General features: G+C 37.6%; 3 protein-coding genes across 4 annotated transcripts in view; all 3 read left to right on the top strand.

Annotated features, from left to right (window-relative positions):
• On the top strand, positions 2,534-4,108 carry LOC109843648. The gene is made up of 3 exons (XM_020412604.1): positions 2,534-3,275; positions 3,311-3,360; positions 3,460-4,108. The coding sequence occupies exons 1-3, from the start codon at positions 2,695-2,697 to the stop codon at positions 4,062-4,064; spliced, it is 1,236 nt and encodes a 411-aa protein (XP_020268193.1). The 5' UTR covers positions 2,534-2,694; the 3' UTR covers positions 4,065-4,108.
• LOC109841179 lies at positions 4,366-13,014 on the top strand. Of its 2 annotated transcripts, XM_020410068.1 has the most exons (9): positions 4,369-4,672; positions 4,790-4,843; positions 10,365-10,526; positions 10,726-10,790; positions 11,071-11,200; positions 11,404-11,485; positions 12,194-12,289; positions 12,593-12,684; positions 12,775-13,014. In XM_020410068.1, the coding sequence occupies exons 1-6, from the start codon at positions 4,545-4,547 to the stop codon at positions 11,423-11,425; spliced, it is 561 nt and encodes a 186-aa protein (XP_020265657.1). In that variant the 5' UTR covers positions 4,369-4,544; the 3' UTR covers positions 11,426-11,485; positions 12,194-12,289; positions 12,593-12,684; positions 12,775-13,014. The 2 variants fall into 2 exon arrangements, with proteins under 2 accessions (XP_020265658.1, XP_020265657.1); XM_020410069.1 differs by lacking the exon at positions 11,404-11,485 and having other exon boundaries at positions 4,366-4,672.
• The window catches only part of LOC109842570 (uncharacterized methyltransferase At2g41040, chloroplastic), a 22,927-nt gene continuing 18,962 nt past the window's right edge, over positions 12,248-16,212 (top strand). Inside the window, exon 1 of the mRNA XM_020411430.1 lies at positions 12,248-12,289. Within this exon, the coding sequence (XP_020267019.1) occupies positions 12,248-12,289 (42 nt within the window). The remainder of the gene's footprint in view (positions 12,290-16,212) is intronic.

Genomic DNA, 16,212 nt, shown 5'->3' with positions numbered 1-16,212 from the left:
ACGGTCTAGTGCTACACACATCATAATGCGTGCTTATGACATACACCCGGAGAATCTCCATTCTCGATGGTTGAGACCCACCACCATATCTCATATATCGGTGTCATGCATAATAACCTGTTATAACAAAGTTATCCTTTTGCCCTATTTTCCTTCAAAAAAAATGTGCTCGTTCTTCTTCTATTTCCAATGTTTTTTTTAATTTCAAAGCAAATAAATTACTTTCAATGCAAAATTCATCCTCTCTTCATATTTTTTCGTGGTTGACGTTCAACTTAATTGTTCTTCTTATTCTTTGTATAAGTTGTCCTGCTCCAATGAGAAGCCCACACTCAGCTGAGTATATAATAGCATAAACTTGGTTTCATTCAGTCTCTTTTTATATTGGAGTATGGGTTACAATTGAATTTTCTGTTCTTTCTTAGACCATCTCCAATAGTGTATAATTGGGTGAATTATTTGCTCCAACAAAGAATAATTGTAAAGGTGAAGTGATGTGGCTTTTGGAGGGAATTATTCAATAAATCTAGAATTATTGTAGTGAAAAGCAATCAAATCGCGCCATGTGTCATTGTAAAAGCAATTGTTTGCTGCTGGAGTGCTCATTTTGGGGCTATTTGTTTCCTTTTTTTTAGAGGGAAATGTGGGGAAAGCCTGCCAAAAGTGCAGCTTTTGGCAGGCTTTCCACCCAAATCGCCTCTAAAAAAGGCGATTTGGGTGGAAAGCCTACCAAAAGCTGCACTTTTGGCAGGCTTTCCCCACATTTCCCTCTCAAAAAAAAAAACAGCCCCTTATCCGCGGGAGAAAACACAAAGGAGGTGAGGTGCAATCGCGACATGTGGCAGCTTCGTGTTGGTTGATGCATTTTTCTTTTCCACCCTCTTTTTAAATGGTATTTTTTACCAATAAATTGATCAAATTAAAAAAAAATTCACCATTAATTTTCTTTTTTCAAGATCTATAAATAGAGACCACTTTGCTTTATTTGGACACCAAAATTTTTGAGTATTTTCTCCAAAATTTCTTTCTTCCTCCAACTTCTTTGCTCTCTTTCAAAATTCCTCCAACTTCTTTGCTCTCTTTCAAAATGGACCCTAATCAAAATTTTAATCGTCCCCCAACTTATATGTTTCCTAACCAACCTCAAAATTCCAATAATCAACGTCCTGAAAATCTTCAAAACATGCCATCCAATTTTCAGATGCCGTATATGATGCCATCTAATTTTGGTATGCAATATCCTTATAATTTCCCTTATATGCAATATGGGCAACAAACTGGTGGAAGTAATTATGGTGGTTTCTCCAATATCAATAATCAAAACACTGAGCAAGTTACTCCTCATTTTAGCAGTGGATCAACAGATGTACCCGAGTTTTCCACTCAAATATCTCTTGGAAGTGCTGGTGATGACACACCACATAGTTTTTTGCCCCAAACACAGAAAAATACTTCTAAATCTAGTTATTCGGTTTGGAGTGTCGAGCAAAACAAACTACTTTTAACTAGTTATTTTCACTTCAGTAATGATAGTGAATTGGGTAGTGGCCAAAAGGGTGACACTTTTTGGGGTAAAATTGCTGCTTACTTGAATGAGCATTCAACAACTGGCCCTCATAGGAGTCACCAACAATGTAAAAGCCATTACAGTGATCTCAACAAAAAAAAATTGGTAAGTGGGTTGGTGTATACAGAAAAGCATTAGCAGAGAGGCGTAGCGGTTGGTCAGACGACAACTACATAGCAAGAGCTCAAGATTTGTTTGTTGAAGAAACTAAAAAAAACTTTGCTTTGCTTGAAGAATGGAAGTTGGTTCGTAATGAACCAAAATATATGGTTGGATCTGGTGCATCTCAAAGTAGTGGAAGTAAAAGGAAGAGTAGCGGGGAAGGTGATATCTCATGCTCATCAGTTCCTTCTTTTGTACGCCCAGAAGGTAGAGACACGACAAAGAAAAAAGCTAAGGGCTCCTCTAGAAGATCGAAACTTGTTATTGAGGAGGTATACTCTAAGATAGAGTCTGAACGCCAGGAGCTAAAAGAAATGCATTGGACGAGTATGAGTATAAACCGCTTAACATGCTACAGATCGAATTGTTTGGCCTTTAAGTTTATCTGTTTGAGAGTTCATCTTTTACAATTCTAAGAATAAATGTAATGTGTGTTGTTTAGTATGATGTTAAGAGTGTATTGTCTGAGTATGATGTCTGAGTGTATTGTTAGAATGTGATGTCTGAGTGTATTGTTCAATAAAATGCATCTTGGTTCCTGCAAACAATTCCTTTGTATGTAAGACATTTGAAATTTGAAAAGCAAAGCTCAATTATGTTGTACGTAAAAGTCCAAACATATGATCTTTGCACACTACAAACAAACATTATCTCTTGAACATATCAAAAGCAATGTTGCTTCACATGTGATCTCTGCACACTACAGTACAAACCTTATCTCTTGAACATCTCAAAATCAATGTTGCTTCACATGTGATCTCTGCACACTACAGTCCAAACCTTATCTCTTGAACATCTCAAAATCAATGTTGCTTCACATGTGATCTTTGCACACTACAAACAAACCTTATCTCTTCACATGTGATATCTGAAAATCTAAGATTGGGTAATATAAATACCACTTGGATATTGAACTTATTACACATCACTTCATTACCAATTTCATCTACACAATTATTACTTAGATGAATCCACCCCCATACGAGTTTAACTTAGAGGAACTCCAAAAACAATGGGATTTGAAGGAATCTTTACTCAAATGCCAACAACAGTTACTTGAAGAGTTACAAGCTGCAAGTAATCGATCCCATAAGAGGACATACATAGAGAGAAACCATGAAGCTGCCCATCAAAGGCTGATGAAAGACTACTTTGTCGAATCTCCCACATACACCGACCACCAATTTCGTCGGAGATACCGAATGCAACGACCACTATTTCTACGAATTGTAGATTCTCTCTCAAATTATGACACGTATTTCACTCAGAGGAGAAATAGTGCTGGAAAGCGTGGTTTATCGCCAATTCAAAAGTGTACTGCTGCTATACGCATGTTAGCATATGGTGTTGCAGCTGATGCTTGTGACGAATACGTAAAGATTGGAGAAACCACTGCAGTAGAGTGTGTCAGCAAGTTTTGTGAAGGTATTGTGGCCATATTTGAGAATGACTATTTGAGAAGGCCGAATGAGGAAGACCTCCAACGACTACTAAAAGTAGGCGAAGAACGCGGTTTTCCGGGAATGATTGGAAGTATTGATTGCATGCATTGGCAATGGGTTTTCTGTGAATGATTGGAAGTATTTATTGCATGCATTGGCAATGGAAAATTTGTCCTAAGGCTTGGCAAGGTCAATTTACCAGTGGACATAAAGGCACAACAACAGTAATACTCGAAGCGGTTGCTTCTTATGACTTGTGGATATGGCATGCCTTTTTTGGATTGCCAGGTACATTGAATGATATAAATGTGCTTGAAAGGTCACCTGTCTTTGATGACATTGAGGCAGGTGAAGCTCCGCATGTGAACTTCACTGTGAATGGTCATCAATACAATTTGGCATACTATCTTGCTGACGGAATCTATCCCAAATGGCTTGTCTTTGTCCAATCATTTCAATATCCCCAAGGCGAAAAAGCGAAATTGTTTGTAAAACAACAAGAATCTTGTAGGAAGGATGTGGAACGTGCATTTGGGGTTCTCCAAGCACGTTTTGCTATAATTCGTCAACCAGCTAGAATGTGGGATTTGAATGTCTTATCAAAAATTATGAGAGCGCGTATTATTTTACACGATATGATAGTGGAGGATGAACGGGATACTTATAGTCGAAACTGGGAGAACGTTGACTTTGAACCATCAAGCATTGCTAGCTCGAGCTCATCATTTGATTACCAAACACAAACGTTACCTCAGTTTGAAGTGCATGTTCAAGGTAGGTCCGAATCAGATATTCATACTAGATCTGAACTCCGAGATAGGGCCAAACATCTTCAATTGAAGGAGGATCTTGTCGAGCACATTTGGCAAAAGTTTGGAGCAACCGCAATTTAATTTTCAACTTTCGATTTTAATTTTGTCAAATTTTAGTTTGTTTTGTGTGTTTTTAATAAATTGTACTGTTGATTTATCTACATCAATAAAATCTTGTCTTGTTTTTAATATTGTAATAATATTTGATAAATATCAAAATTAAATAATTATAAATAAAAAAATAAAAAATTATATTATTATTATTATAATAATATTAATTATAATACATATATCACATATGAAAAAAATATAATCTATCTACCCTTTAAAAGAGCCAGTTCCTGAAAAACTTTCCTATCCCGATATTAACCTTCAACCATCTTTAATATACCCAATTTCTCCCTTAAAATCGTTACATTAAATCGTTTAAAATCGTTACATTAAATTCATCGACAGCATCCTCAAATTCCGCCTCCGTTACGCCTTCCGCACCGCCGAAGACGAAGAGATCGTCGATTGCCCTTCTCCGACGAAGCCGAAGAGTTACAGGAATTTGCAAACATGTGGATTATTCGTCGGATACTCTTCTCCTTTGAAGTTGAATCGTTACAAATATCTGCACAGATAACTATTTCTTCAGATTTTTCGCATTCATCTCCAAAAATTTCTGCAATTGGGGATTCAGTAAGGTATTTCTTCTTCATCTTCACTCCTTTATACAAAACCCTAACTCTAACTATCCCCTTTTACTTCTTCATTTCTCTCATTTTTTTATACAACTTTCACTAATTTTCGGATTTTTATAGTTTCAAGCGACAAGGTTTTAAAAATTCCAACAGCAGCTTGATCGACATTATAAAGTAAGTTGAGTTGAGTTGATATTTTTAAATTTTTAGATTTTGATTGTGATTTATTTCCTAAATTAGTTCTGTTTTCCAGTTATAACTTCTTTTGTATCTTATATGTGTTTGTTTGTTGATTTCTTCTTATGGTGTTTGATATTAAAGCTCTCAAGGTTGTGAAATATGGGTTTTTTTTTTAAATTTTGAGGTTTTGAGTTGTCATTTGCTGAGTCTGATAGAGAATTCTCATGGTGGAAGAACATGCGTTAAATCCAGTTATCCCATGAAACATACATAATTGATTGAAAGTAATTGCGTAAATGCTCTAAAATACAAAAAATCAATTCTCAGTTGAGTTTATTATCGTTATTTTGGGGGAAAATAAAAAAAGAAAAAAAAACATAGAAATATGAGCATTTTTTTCAATCCGAAACTTAACTGGCAACATCATTCGGAAAATCCAAGCTCCCAAGCAAAATGAAACAACTCTGCATATGGGATTTTTAAATCTTAAACAGACACCCTCTCTTTTTTCCTTCACATGGCATCAACAATAACTAAACCAAATTCTAAACATAACACACAATCAACAGATAACTGCACCCAAAATCAAATTCCTGGATATGCATGGATCATTTTTTACTCTTTAGTATTAGTACATTGAATAAAAAATAACGTAAGATTGCGTTATTGCTGGAGTCTAGAATTTTTATCAGTCTCTAGGGACATTGAAGCAATTTGTGTTGATGATATAAGTATGCTATCAGACACCTAAGTCTAAATATGGTAAAGGGAACATTTTAAATGGTTGGAAAGAAGAAACACCTCTCAATACATCCTAGGCCTCCTGCTGCAAACATAACAATCAACATATGGCTGAGTTTTAGGAGGAAAAAGTTATATCCCACAACTCTCATGACCAAATCATTGCTTCTATGCAGTGACACATTCATCAAATAAGCTTACATTTTCACTTATTCACATGGAAAGTTACTATCGTGTACGTTTTTGTATGTTACATAGAAAATAAATGGCAATGCCTTCTTGGTTATTGATCATGAAGTCTCAAGATTTACTGTGATTCTTGGAAAGTCAGATTGCAAGAAACTTTAGGATGTTTTAAAATTTTAGTGTTATTTATGCATTGCACGGCACACAACACATTATAATTATTTCTGAGTAGCCATATTTCCTTCTCAAGATTTACTGTGATTCTCGGAAAGCCAGCTTGCTAGAAACTTTAGGATGTTTTAGATAAGTGTTGATGATCGAATCCTGTGGCTATACCAGTGACTTGAATCTTGGTTGACATGGTTTCTCCAACATCATAATCTGAGTTAGTTGAAGTCTACTTTCAATTTATTTAGTTTCGATGAACTCTGCGTAAATGAACAACTATAAAGTTCAAATGAGACCATTTTGTATTTTAATACAAGGACTTATGGTTATCTAGCCTTGTTGAGCAATGAAGTTTTACCCAATATGTCTTTGTTTAGTATTTAAGCGGACATCTACCGTGATATGAGCCTACAAAACCATAAATGTAGAGGAGTATATAGTTCGTCATCTATTTGAGAACTATTCCTTTAATTGCAGTTTAAAACTTCATATTATCCTATGTGTATGGAAATGGACAAATCTTTGGAAGACTGCTAGATATTTACCTAACATAATGTATATCAATACAGCAAAAATACTGCACAATACAGTAAAAATTAACATTAGCAAAAATACTGCACAATACATCAAAAATACTGGCTTACAAATTATTAAAGTGAAGCAAGAAGAGTTTAATTAGTTGAGAAGATGAGGGTCTTGGTTGTCACATTTATATAATGTTGTTTCTCGCGTGCATATGCCTAACTAATGATCAATGCCTAAAGCATGATCCATAGATATTGATTAATGCAGATAAACATACTAGGAGTGGGAAAATGTATGCTACTGTTAATTTTTTCTTTAATTTAGAAGACATTCTTTAAAGTTTTTTCTTTTTTTTTTTCCTTTTTATGAACTTGGTAAGCTTTCTTTTTAGTACGTTGAAGTTATATTTTGTAGAAGTTCGATAAGTTTTTAGGGCTTGTGACTGTTCTTGATTGAAATTTACTGTGAAGTTTGGTTTCATATTTGTACATTTGAACAATTCTTGGTGTTTTAATGGAATGGTAAGTGGGATGTGTTGCGTGTTTTTGACAAATTTTTTTTGTGATAATAGTGAATATGCAGTTTTAAGACAGTTAGATTGTTTTCTTGTGACCTGGTGAGATTTTAATCAGTATGGAGTTTTGTAATCTATTAAGGTTAGGTAATGCACATCTTCTATCTTCATACATTAGAAGACATTCTTTACTTTTGACTTTCGTTAGCACCTTTTAATCCACTCACTTCTTTCGTCGGGAATTCGGAGCTTTCTTCATCAATTACTCTTTAGGATGAATTATGTCCAATATTTTCACTTACAACAAATTTGGTATCTAAAAATTATTAGATTAACCTATGCAGTCCCCAGTTATTGAGGGATGTAATGAATCTTTTGTTGTCGAATATGAGTATAGAAAATGGGATTCCATAGCATTGTTCGTCAGGATCACATCCTGCAGTTAAACATAAGCATGGTTCATATATCAGACACCAAACATGTATGCTTAATTATAGTACTACGATACATTGAGTCATATGAAAATGATCCACATCTGGTCTTATAATTTGATGCAATAAATTAGACGCCATTATTTTTTTCAGTGTCCTATAAAAAGTTCTCCTGATGTCATTGTTCCAATCCGAAGTATCTGCTTCAGAAATGCACAATATTTTTGTTTATTCAACAGTCTGTTCTGTTTGTTAGTTTTGCCTCCGGTAAAGTTTTGATGGTAAAAGGCTTATGGTATCGATGATAACTAAGAACTAGATAGGTAAATGTTTTTTACAGAGACTTTTAATCTTTGAATATGTCCCATTATTTAATGCAAGGATTGAAACCTTCAAGCTTTTATCTTGAGATAGAGGTCGTATCTTGCTTCTCATTGTGACGAAGATTTGTAGGTATTTAAGCTTTCTTTGTCTTTATACAGTGAGGCCTCTATGTATGTCGTCATGTGAGCCTATTTGTAGGTATTTAAGCTTTCTTTGTCTTTATACAGTGAGGCCTCTATGTATGTCGTCATGTGAGCCTAAATTGCCGTAGGCTTCTTCTCCTTCCCTTGTCCCTGTTGTGAGGCTCAATGCATCTATTTATAATGCAAACATGTTTTTCTTGGACACCTTTTACCAAAGTGAACAAGGAGCTCAAGTAATATTTTCAGCGATGAGTTATATATCAGCATCATCGAGTTATCTGTTTCGATATCTACAAACTTGAATGGATCTTATAGGTTGCATTATAGTTTATAATGGTTATATTTGTTGAACAAGTTGCTGCATTAGGGGTTTGTTAACGTAACCATGCATTATAGTTTATAATGGTTATATTTGTTGAACAAGTTGCTGCATTAGGGGTTTGTTAACGTAACCATCTCTCTACAGAGACCAAAGTCGTATGCTCCTGGTATTCGAATTGGTATATTTGGAATCGTCCTGTGGAAATTCTTACTTTGAGACTTTTGCACACCAAACTGGAACTGTCAAATTAAGTAGTAGAAACTTTACTTTGACGGCAATCTGCTATAGGAAAACTTGGTTATGTGATGATGAGGGTTTGATCAAATTACGTTACTGGCATTACATGACTGGTATTTCTATTGTTCTGTGATTTTTCAAAATGTTAAAATGCAGCACGAGAGTGCTCAGAACCACTATTATATTTTTTGGAGCCGGACTGAATCTTCACTATGCTTAGGAAAGAAGTGCTGTATTTTACGCAACAGTAGTTAAGTGTGCCCTTGCGCCAGTTTATGAAATGTTATTGGATATTCATGAAGATTATCAAGATTCCCATATATTGTACATGTATCGTACCCGGGTAACTAGCTGCTTTCGTTGAGTGTCCATATTCTCCCCACTACCATTCTGATTTATCAACTACTTTGTCGATAAATATCACCGAGTAAAACATTCCATATTATCCCTTATATTACATCTGGCACATACATACATGGACATATACGTATACAAACAAATATATATATGGGTACATGTATCCAGAGAAATATGCACAGAATATCCATCACTAATCACGTTGTGCACTATGTAAATTCCGGTCATATCATAGATTATGCCCTAACCGCCATGTTTCATAATATTTTCTTTTCGAAACTAAAAGAGTACCTATTTCTGGAATCATTTGGGCTACTGAAAAAACTCAGTTCCCAGGCACCAAATGCTTGACAGAGAGAGGGAGAGAAAGCAAGAACATTATATGTCAACTGAAACCTTGGTAGAAAGAAATTAAGACTAAAAGGAACAGTACTATGTTCACACGAAATTTGGTGTACAGACAACACAGGCTAAGAGGAGGATGGTAGAGGCAGCAGCGGAGTCTTCCTTATCGCCGAAGCAGCTCCTCTTGAACTTGCAGGCTTTCTGCAATCTCACAACTTCTTGCTTTGGCTCCTTCACTTTGCTCACATGACACATCTCTTAACTTATAAAAGTCATCAAATGTTTATTACCTACTTTGGTGGAGGCATTATGTAACTTTAATATTTCTTGTTTCCTATTTTTTTAAAATTGATCTACACTCCAACAAGGCATCCATGTTAACTGAACATTACGAAATGTGAACATTTTCTCATACATGAGAGGTTGTAGTTTTAGGATCCTTGTAAAGTAGACCACTAAATTATCTGTTGTTTCTACTAAAGGTAGGTGATGGATTCCAAATTGATTTTCTTATATAGTATACGTTTGCATCCTTAACCTTACGTGAGAACCTATGGGTTCTTTGCGGTAATTTGACATGAACATTGTACAAGCAATGATCTATTCTCCTGATTATGTAGTGATTTTCATTTTGTAATTTTGTAAAGTTTTAACATTTGTTTGCAGTATATGCTATGAACTATTCTTATTAAGTGTTACTTTACTGCTTAACATTCTGAAAATTACATAATGGATCCACTAAAGTAGTCTATACGGTTTAGTTATGATTCATAATATTACCTGAATGATTCACATACATCTTTAGATTGCATGTTTGCAAACTCATTGAACAGTTTACTTATTGTTCTATAGCTTTTCCTTGTCATCCAAGTTTCTTTTCGTTAAAATGGAATTGGCTTTGGATCACAAGGATCCATGAAATATACAAATTGTCATTGACTTCAACCACTCTAAATTGGTGCTAAATTACTGGCTAAATACACTTTTAACTTGTGTAACTTAATGGTTATCTTTCCGGTCCCACTTAGCTTTAAGTCTAAAAATCATTCAAATTTTCATGTTTCAATTTACATCTATCTTTCGCTGGGAAGCTCTTAATTGAACTGTTCTACGAGCTAATAGTTACAATGATAACCATCATTGAGGTAAGGATGCTTTATTGAAATTATACGTGTATAAATGACACGGCCGATATTTGCTTACCTCTCTCTTCTTTCTGCAGCATGTGGCCATATTACATGCTTTTGGTGTGTACACAGGGCCATGCATGGTCTGCGAGCATCACATTGTGCTGTATGCAGGCAGCCATATGTTCATTTTCCTGGCATATGTCATCTACTCCACCATTTGTTACTGAAAATGGAACCTGTAGCCTACAAAACGGGTAACAATGATTTTCAAAACGGTTTTCTTAAATCTTTCTACATTGGTCGTGTTGATGATGTTGTTGTTTTCTAAACTTACTTTTTTAACTTAGATCTTATTGATACTTTTATTTCATTTGAATCTCATAATTATTTCCAAGTCTCTGCAACAGAAAACCTTGTAAATTGCTTGCTGACTTCATTCATATTTTATCACAGGATGCAGAGGAAGCTTCATTACATCCACCCCCAACAATGCCAGCATTCCAATATGGAACATCAGAGTACAACATAAATAGCGCCCTCAAGATTGATCTGTAAATTAGAATCATATTATAGCATTTACAACATTGATCACTTGCTACTCCGAGTATTATTCGTGGCGAATTTCATATGTCAGAGTCCTCACAGTGTGAATATTATTGATAAATAATTGTTTAGTGAAGCAACAATATGTTTGTAATGAAATTCAATATGTATGTGATGTTGCCAATAATTAATTTTGACACATTACAAACATAATAGCCTTTAATCTTGATCAAGTTCTGACACTATTATTCTCAGTTCTCAAGAAGACTATTCAAACGAATGAGAGTTTACCGGATTCTACAACGAGGAAAGCTAATGACACCATTGGCAATGGTATCAAAGCATTGGATCTTAGCAGACAAAATAATAATTACCGCATATTCAGGTACTCGACTTGTAGCCATTTATTTCTTTTCCCTTTTTTTTTACTAAATTATATTTCATACTGCAACATTGTTTGGCCTCATTGGTGGTCAGTTTAGACTACATTCTATATCTCTCCCTTCTCTTTTATATTAATTACTTCATATATTCCACTGGTTATGCTTTTTTCTTTCACCTATCGCTTTTCCTACTTTCTGTTGGTAGCTGCCATGATATTGGGTATTGATGAAGAAAATGGACCTCAACTATTCAAATGTGATCCAGCTGGTCATTTTTTTTTCACAAGGTAATATTGAAAACTTTTCACTTTTGTCCTGCTGTCATCTGGTCTCTTATAAGATAAATAGCTTGAAACTTAGGGTGACAACACTTGGTTGCAGCTAGAGACGTTCATGGCACGAGCCATATGTTTGTTGAGTGCATGACGTAGATGTAGTTGAGAGAACTATATTTTATAATATGTTCATCATCTGAACTGCATCTTTAGCTTCAGGTCCAATTTCAATAATGTCGTACGTGTTCACGACCACAACCATGCACACATCTTCGTATGATAGTTGGAAGATTAGCAAAGAAAAAATAATTTATCTTATGCCTTTATCATAGCCTTCTGTTTCTGACATCTTTCCTAACACTAATTCATGTTTTATTAAGTTATTTGCACAAATTAATGTTGTGAGACCTGTTTTTTCTTTTTGTTGTTTGTTGTATTCACTAATAGCTTCTGGTTTCTCTTATCGGGTATCGTGGACTTGGTCTTTCTTTTTGTTGTTTGTTGTATTCACTAATAGCTTCTGGTTTCTCTTATCGGGTATCGTGGACTTGGTCTTGTTACATGTTCAAATGGGACAGTCCTAATAGCTTCTGGTTTCTCTTATCGGGTATCGTGGACTTGGTCTTGTTACATGTTCAAATGGGACAGTCGATTCAAATTAAAGAAAAAAGGGGAATAAAAAATCACCATTGCTGACCTGAAAATCAATTTTGTTTCCAGGCCACAAGTGCTGGTTTGAAAGAGCAATAAGCAATTAACTTTTTAGAGAAGAAGATGAAGAATGGTCCTTCATTCTCATATGACGAAACCGTGCAGGTACTGTGATTGACTGATATACGTACTGGCATTTTCCGTTGCATCAAATACATTGTTTGTTTCTTATCTATACATTCTATTTAATTTATGATAGCCTTCTTACTTTTTGGTGGTTTCTTGATTTTAATCTTCTTGAACTGGGTTCAAGTTTTGGTTAAATTTAATCTTTATGTGCATCTTGCTTTTCTTTACTTCAATCTGTGTTGTTTGAGTTATTTGTGATTTGTATTATGGCTTTAACTCCAGATATTTTCCACTTGTGCGTGTTTTTTGCTTACCTGTATCCAATTATGCTCGATGTAGGACGACACAGATTGGTCTTCAGGTCATATACCGATGGAGATGAAGCAACCCCCCCTTTCGAACACCCCCCCAAAACACGGCCTTCCATCATGGTTTCAAATGACTGTTCATTACTTAATTGTTCATATTATGCTAATTTTAACCAAGAAATGATAAACTGTTGGAGCGTGATTCTGATGTAGGTTCATCATCCATCGGCTGGAAGCCACCTCTCAAGCTGGGAATGTTGAAGCTATTTTATCTACAACAAAATATCATAATTTCACAGTGTCTCAGAGCCAGAATTATCTGAACGATTGGCTGCAGCATCTCTCAATGACCAAGAATTCCAAGCCCTAAAACAACTTTGTTGTAGTATTGATGTGAAAATTGCACCCTGCATCTAATGCAACTGAATAAGAATGAGAGAAAATTTTATTTGGCTTATACAAATTAACTTGCATATGTTGGATGATTGTGAAAAAAAAAATCTTCAATAATTTGCATTGAATAATTTTTTCCACTGTTTTCCCCTTGCTGGTGTTCGCTGGAAAATTCGCGTCTTTCTTTGTTATTGATTCCATTGTCATCTTGAGTTACAACTTTTTGAGTTACAAAAGATCCGGTCTTTTTATAAGATCCGGTTACAGCGAAAATCAAATAAAAATAAACAAAGATTACAGCTTTTCTCCTTTTGTGTCGAACGAATCGCGAGCTCCTGTTTTGCGGTCGCTCGCTTTTGTGGGTTCTTTGCCTGCGCCGGGGTTGTTTGCCGTGGACCACCGCGAGATCTAGATCCGGTCGGATCTACGCAGTACGACGGGTATTATTTCACCAAGGAAATAATAGCCGGGGAGGATTGTTTCACCAAGGAAACAATCGTCCAAGTCTCGGGATCTAAGACCAAGCTTAGATCCGGAGTATGCCTGCGTAGATCTGAGATCTGATCCTCTCGAACACCTGTCTTATTTGACGTTGATGATCGCCGAGCACCAGATCTGAAGGAGTGAGTCCCCGAAGTCCCAAAGTTTCAATCTTTTTTAAGTTCCGAGTCTCCAATCCAGCAGGGCTTCGCCTCTCTCCAAAATTTCCAACCTTCTCAAATGAACAAGGGGGTGGCCTATTTATAGGCTACCCTCACTGTGCCTTGGGCACAGTGTGGCCAGCTCAAGGTGGCCGGGCCACCTCAAGAGTGGCTGCGGCTCATGCCGAGCCACCAAGAGTGCCGGCCGGCCACCTGTGGTCGGCCCCGAGCACCTCTTGGTGCTCGGTGGTGCCCGAGCCACCTTGGTGGCCCGCCGAGCGCACCAAGGAGGTGGCTCGGCCTCCTCCGAGCCAAAATTGTGCTCGGAGGTGCCGAGCCACCCAAGGTTGGCTCGGCCACCGAGCACTTAGGTGGCTCGGCCGAGCCACCACTGGTGGTCCGGCCACCGAGCCACCTCAGGGTGGCTCGGCTTGGGCCGAGCCACCTTGAGATGGTTCGGTTTCGGCCGAGCCCCTCCGGGTGTTGTTCGTTCCGTTGTTTTCCGTTGTTTTCGGTTCTGTCCGTGATTCGGTTGTGGTTCTGTTGTGAACTTTGATTTGTTCGGGATCTTGATTTGGAAGTCTGGATCCCGATTAGGCAGTAAATCGGCTTTTGAGTTTGAGTTCGAAACTGATCTTGATTCGATCGTGATTCGTTCGAGTCCGCTCTCGGTTGGATGACTCGTTGACTCTTCGAACACTTGGCTTGATCCCGCACGCGAATGGATGTATTCCGTTGCTTGCGTGCGATTCGTCGATCTCGTCGCCTCGTTGGTTTGTCGGTTCGTGCCGAGCTGAGCTAAGGGACCTATAAGCAATTTTATATGCCTACAGATACCCCCTCCAAAGTATTTCAGTCTCGTTCTTTTATAGAAGAGTCTGGAATACTTTGGATATGATTGTCCCCACCTTCAGTCGGTGTAATGGGACCTTGGAATGACTTCCGTTCTTGATTCCTTCAATCTTCCAGGCTATTCGGTGCTTTGTCGAATGTCTGCAAGAGTTCCGGTGCTGCATTTATTGTCTGATCGTTGTCAGAAATTCGAACTTGAAGTCAATTCCTGGTTTTCTGATTTTTAGCTCGTGCTTGCTGGTTGAACACAGAACTGGCCCTCGACTGTCGGCGTTGAGTCTTTATTTGCGACGCGTTGTCCGGCGTAGTGTTGTTGAGTTATCCTTAAGAATGAAAATATTCTCCAGGAACTTCTCAACCAACAATAGGGAATAGTTTATACTCGTATACCTTATTGGAGTATTAAGAAGCAGTTTAACCTCATGCACTGTTGGAGGATTGAGGAGCAGTTTATACTCATATACTCTTCGGAGTGTTAGTTCTTTCATTGCAACGCATTGATAGGCGTTGACCTAGGGTTACGCGTTGTCCGGCGTTGACCTAGGGTTTTGAACGTCGTACGTTGATTTTTTGATCGCAACGCATTGACTGGCGTTGACCTAGGGTTACGCGTTTTTCGTTGCAACGCATTGATTGGCGTTGACCCAGGGTTACGCATTGACCAGCGTTAACCCTAGGGTTTCGAACGTCGTACGTTGAATTTTTGCTCGCAACGCGTTGACTGGCGTTGACCTAGGGTTACGCGTTGACCGACGTTAACCCTAGGGTTTCGAATGTCGTTGGATGCTCCGGTCACGAGACCAACTAATGAAGCTGGTGCGTCAGTGACTCTCGTATTTATAGGATTTTTGGCAAACCCTCAGCCATCAACGGGTTTGATGAGCCTTTACCGACCACCGTTTGAGTCGGGCTAGCATGCGGATTGTTCAAGTCCGTTCCGCATGTGACGTTGTGCTAAGAGAGTTAACGCTCTTAGTGCTACGATATTGAATACGTAGACTTCGTCTTTCTCCTGTGAAAAGACTAAACAGCAACGTGTATCAGACGTTGACTTAGGATTTTTGGCAAATCCTCAGCCCTCAACGGATTTCTCAGCCTTCAACGGGTTTGATTAGCCTTTACCGACTACCGTTTGAGTCGGGCTAGCATGCAGATTGTTCAAGTCCGTTCCGCATGTGACGTTAAGCTAAAAGAGCTAACCATTTTAGTGCTACGATATTGAATACGTAGACTTCGTCTTTCTTACGGGAATAGACTACCCGGCGACGCGTGTTAGGCGTTGACTTTAGGATTTTTGGCTAACCCCAAGCCTTTAACGGATTTGATTAGCCTTTACCGACTACCGTTTGAGTCGGGCTAGCATGCGGATTGTCTAAATAAGCTAAAAGAGCTAACCCTTTTAGTGCTACGATATTGAATACGTAGACTTCGTCTTTCTTACAGGAATAGACTACCCGGCGACGCGTGTTAGGCGTTGACTTATCCTTACTTAGGCTTCAGGATGAGATACCCCAGAATCGAACTCTAGTGTCTTTTTCAATCGGTAAAAGACTAAACCGGCGACACGTGTTAGGTGTCGACATATCCTTTCTTAGGATTCAGGATGACATTCCCCATGCGTGTAAGGCATGGATTTTGGTGTTATTAATAACAACCTGCCACAATGTTGAATATGTGGACGAATATTCTTTTCAACGGTTAAGAACTAACCGGCAGCGCGGGTTAGGCGCAGACTTATCCTTGCTTAGGTTTCAGGATAGAATAC

This window comes from Asparagus officinalis, chromosome 5 (genome assembly GCF_001876935.1).
Source record: "Asparagus officinalis chromosome 5, Aspof.V1, whole genome shotgun sequence".
Lineage (NCBI taxonomy): Eukaryota > Viridiplantae > Streptophyta > Magnoliopsida > Asparagales > Asparagaceae > Asparagus > Asparagus officinalis.
Note: the sequence above shows the minus strand (reverse complement) of the source record. Positions and strands in the feature narration are given on the sequence as shown.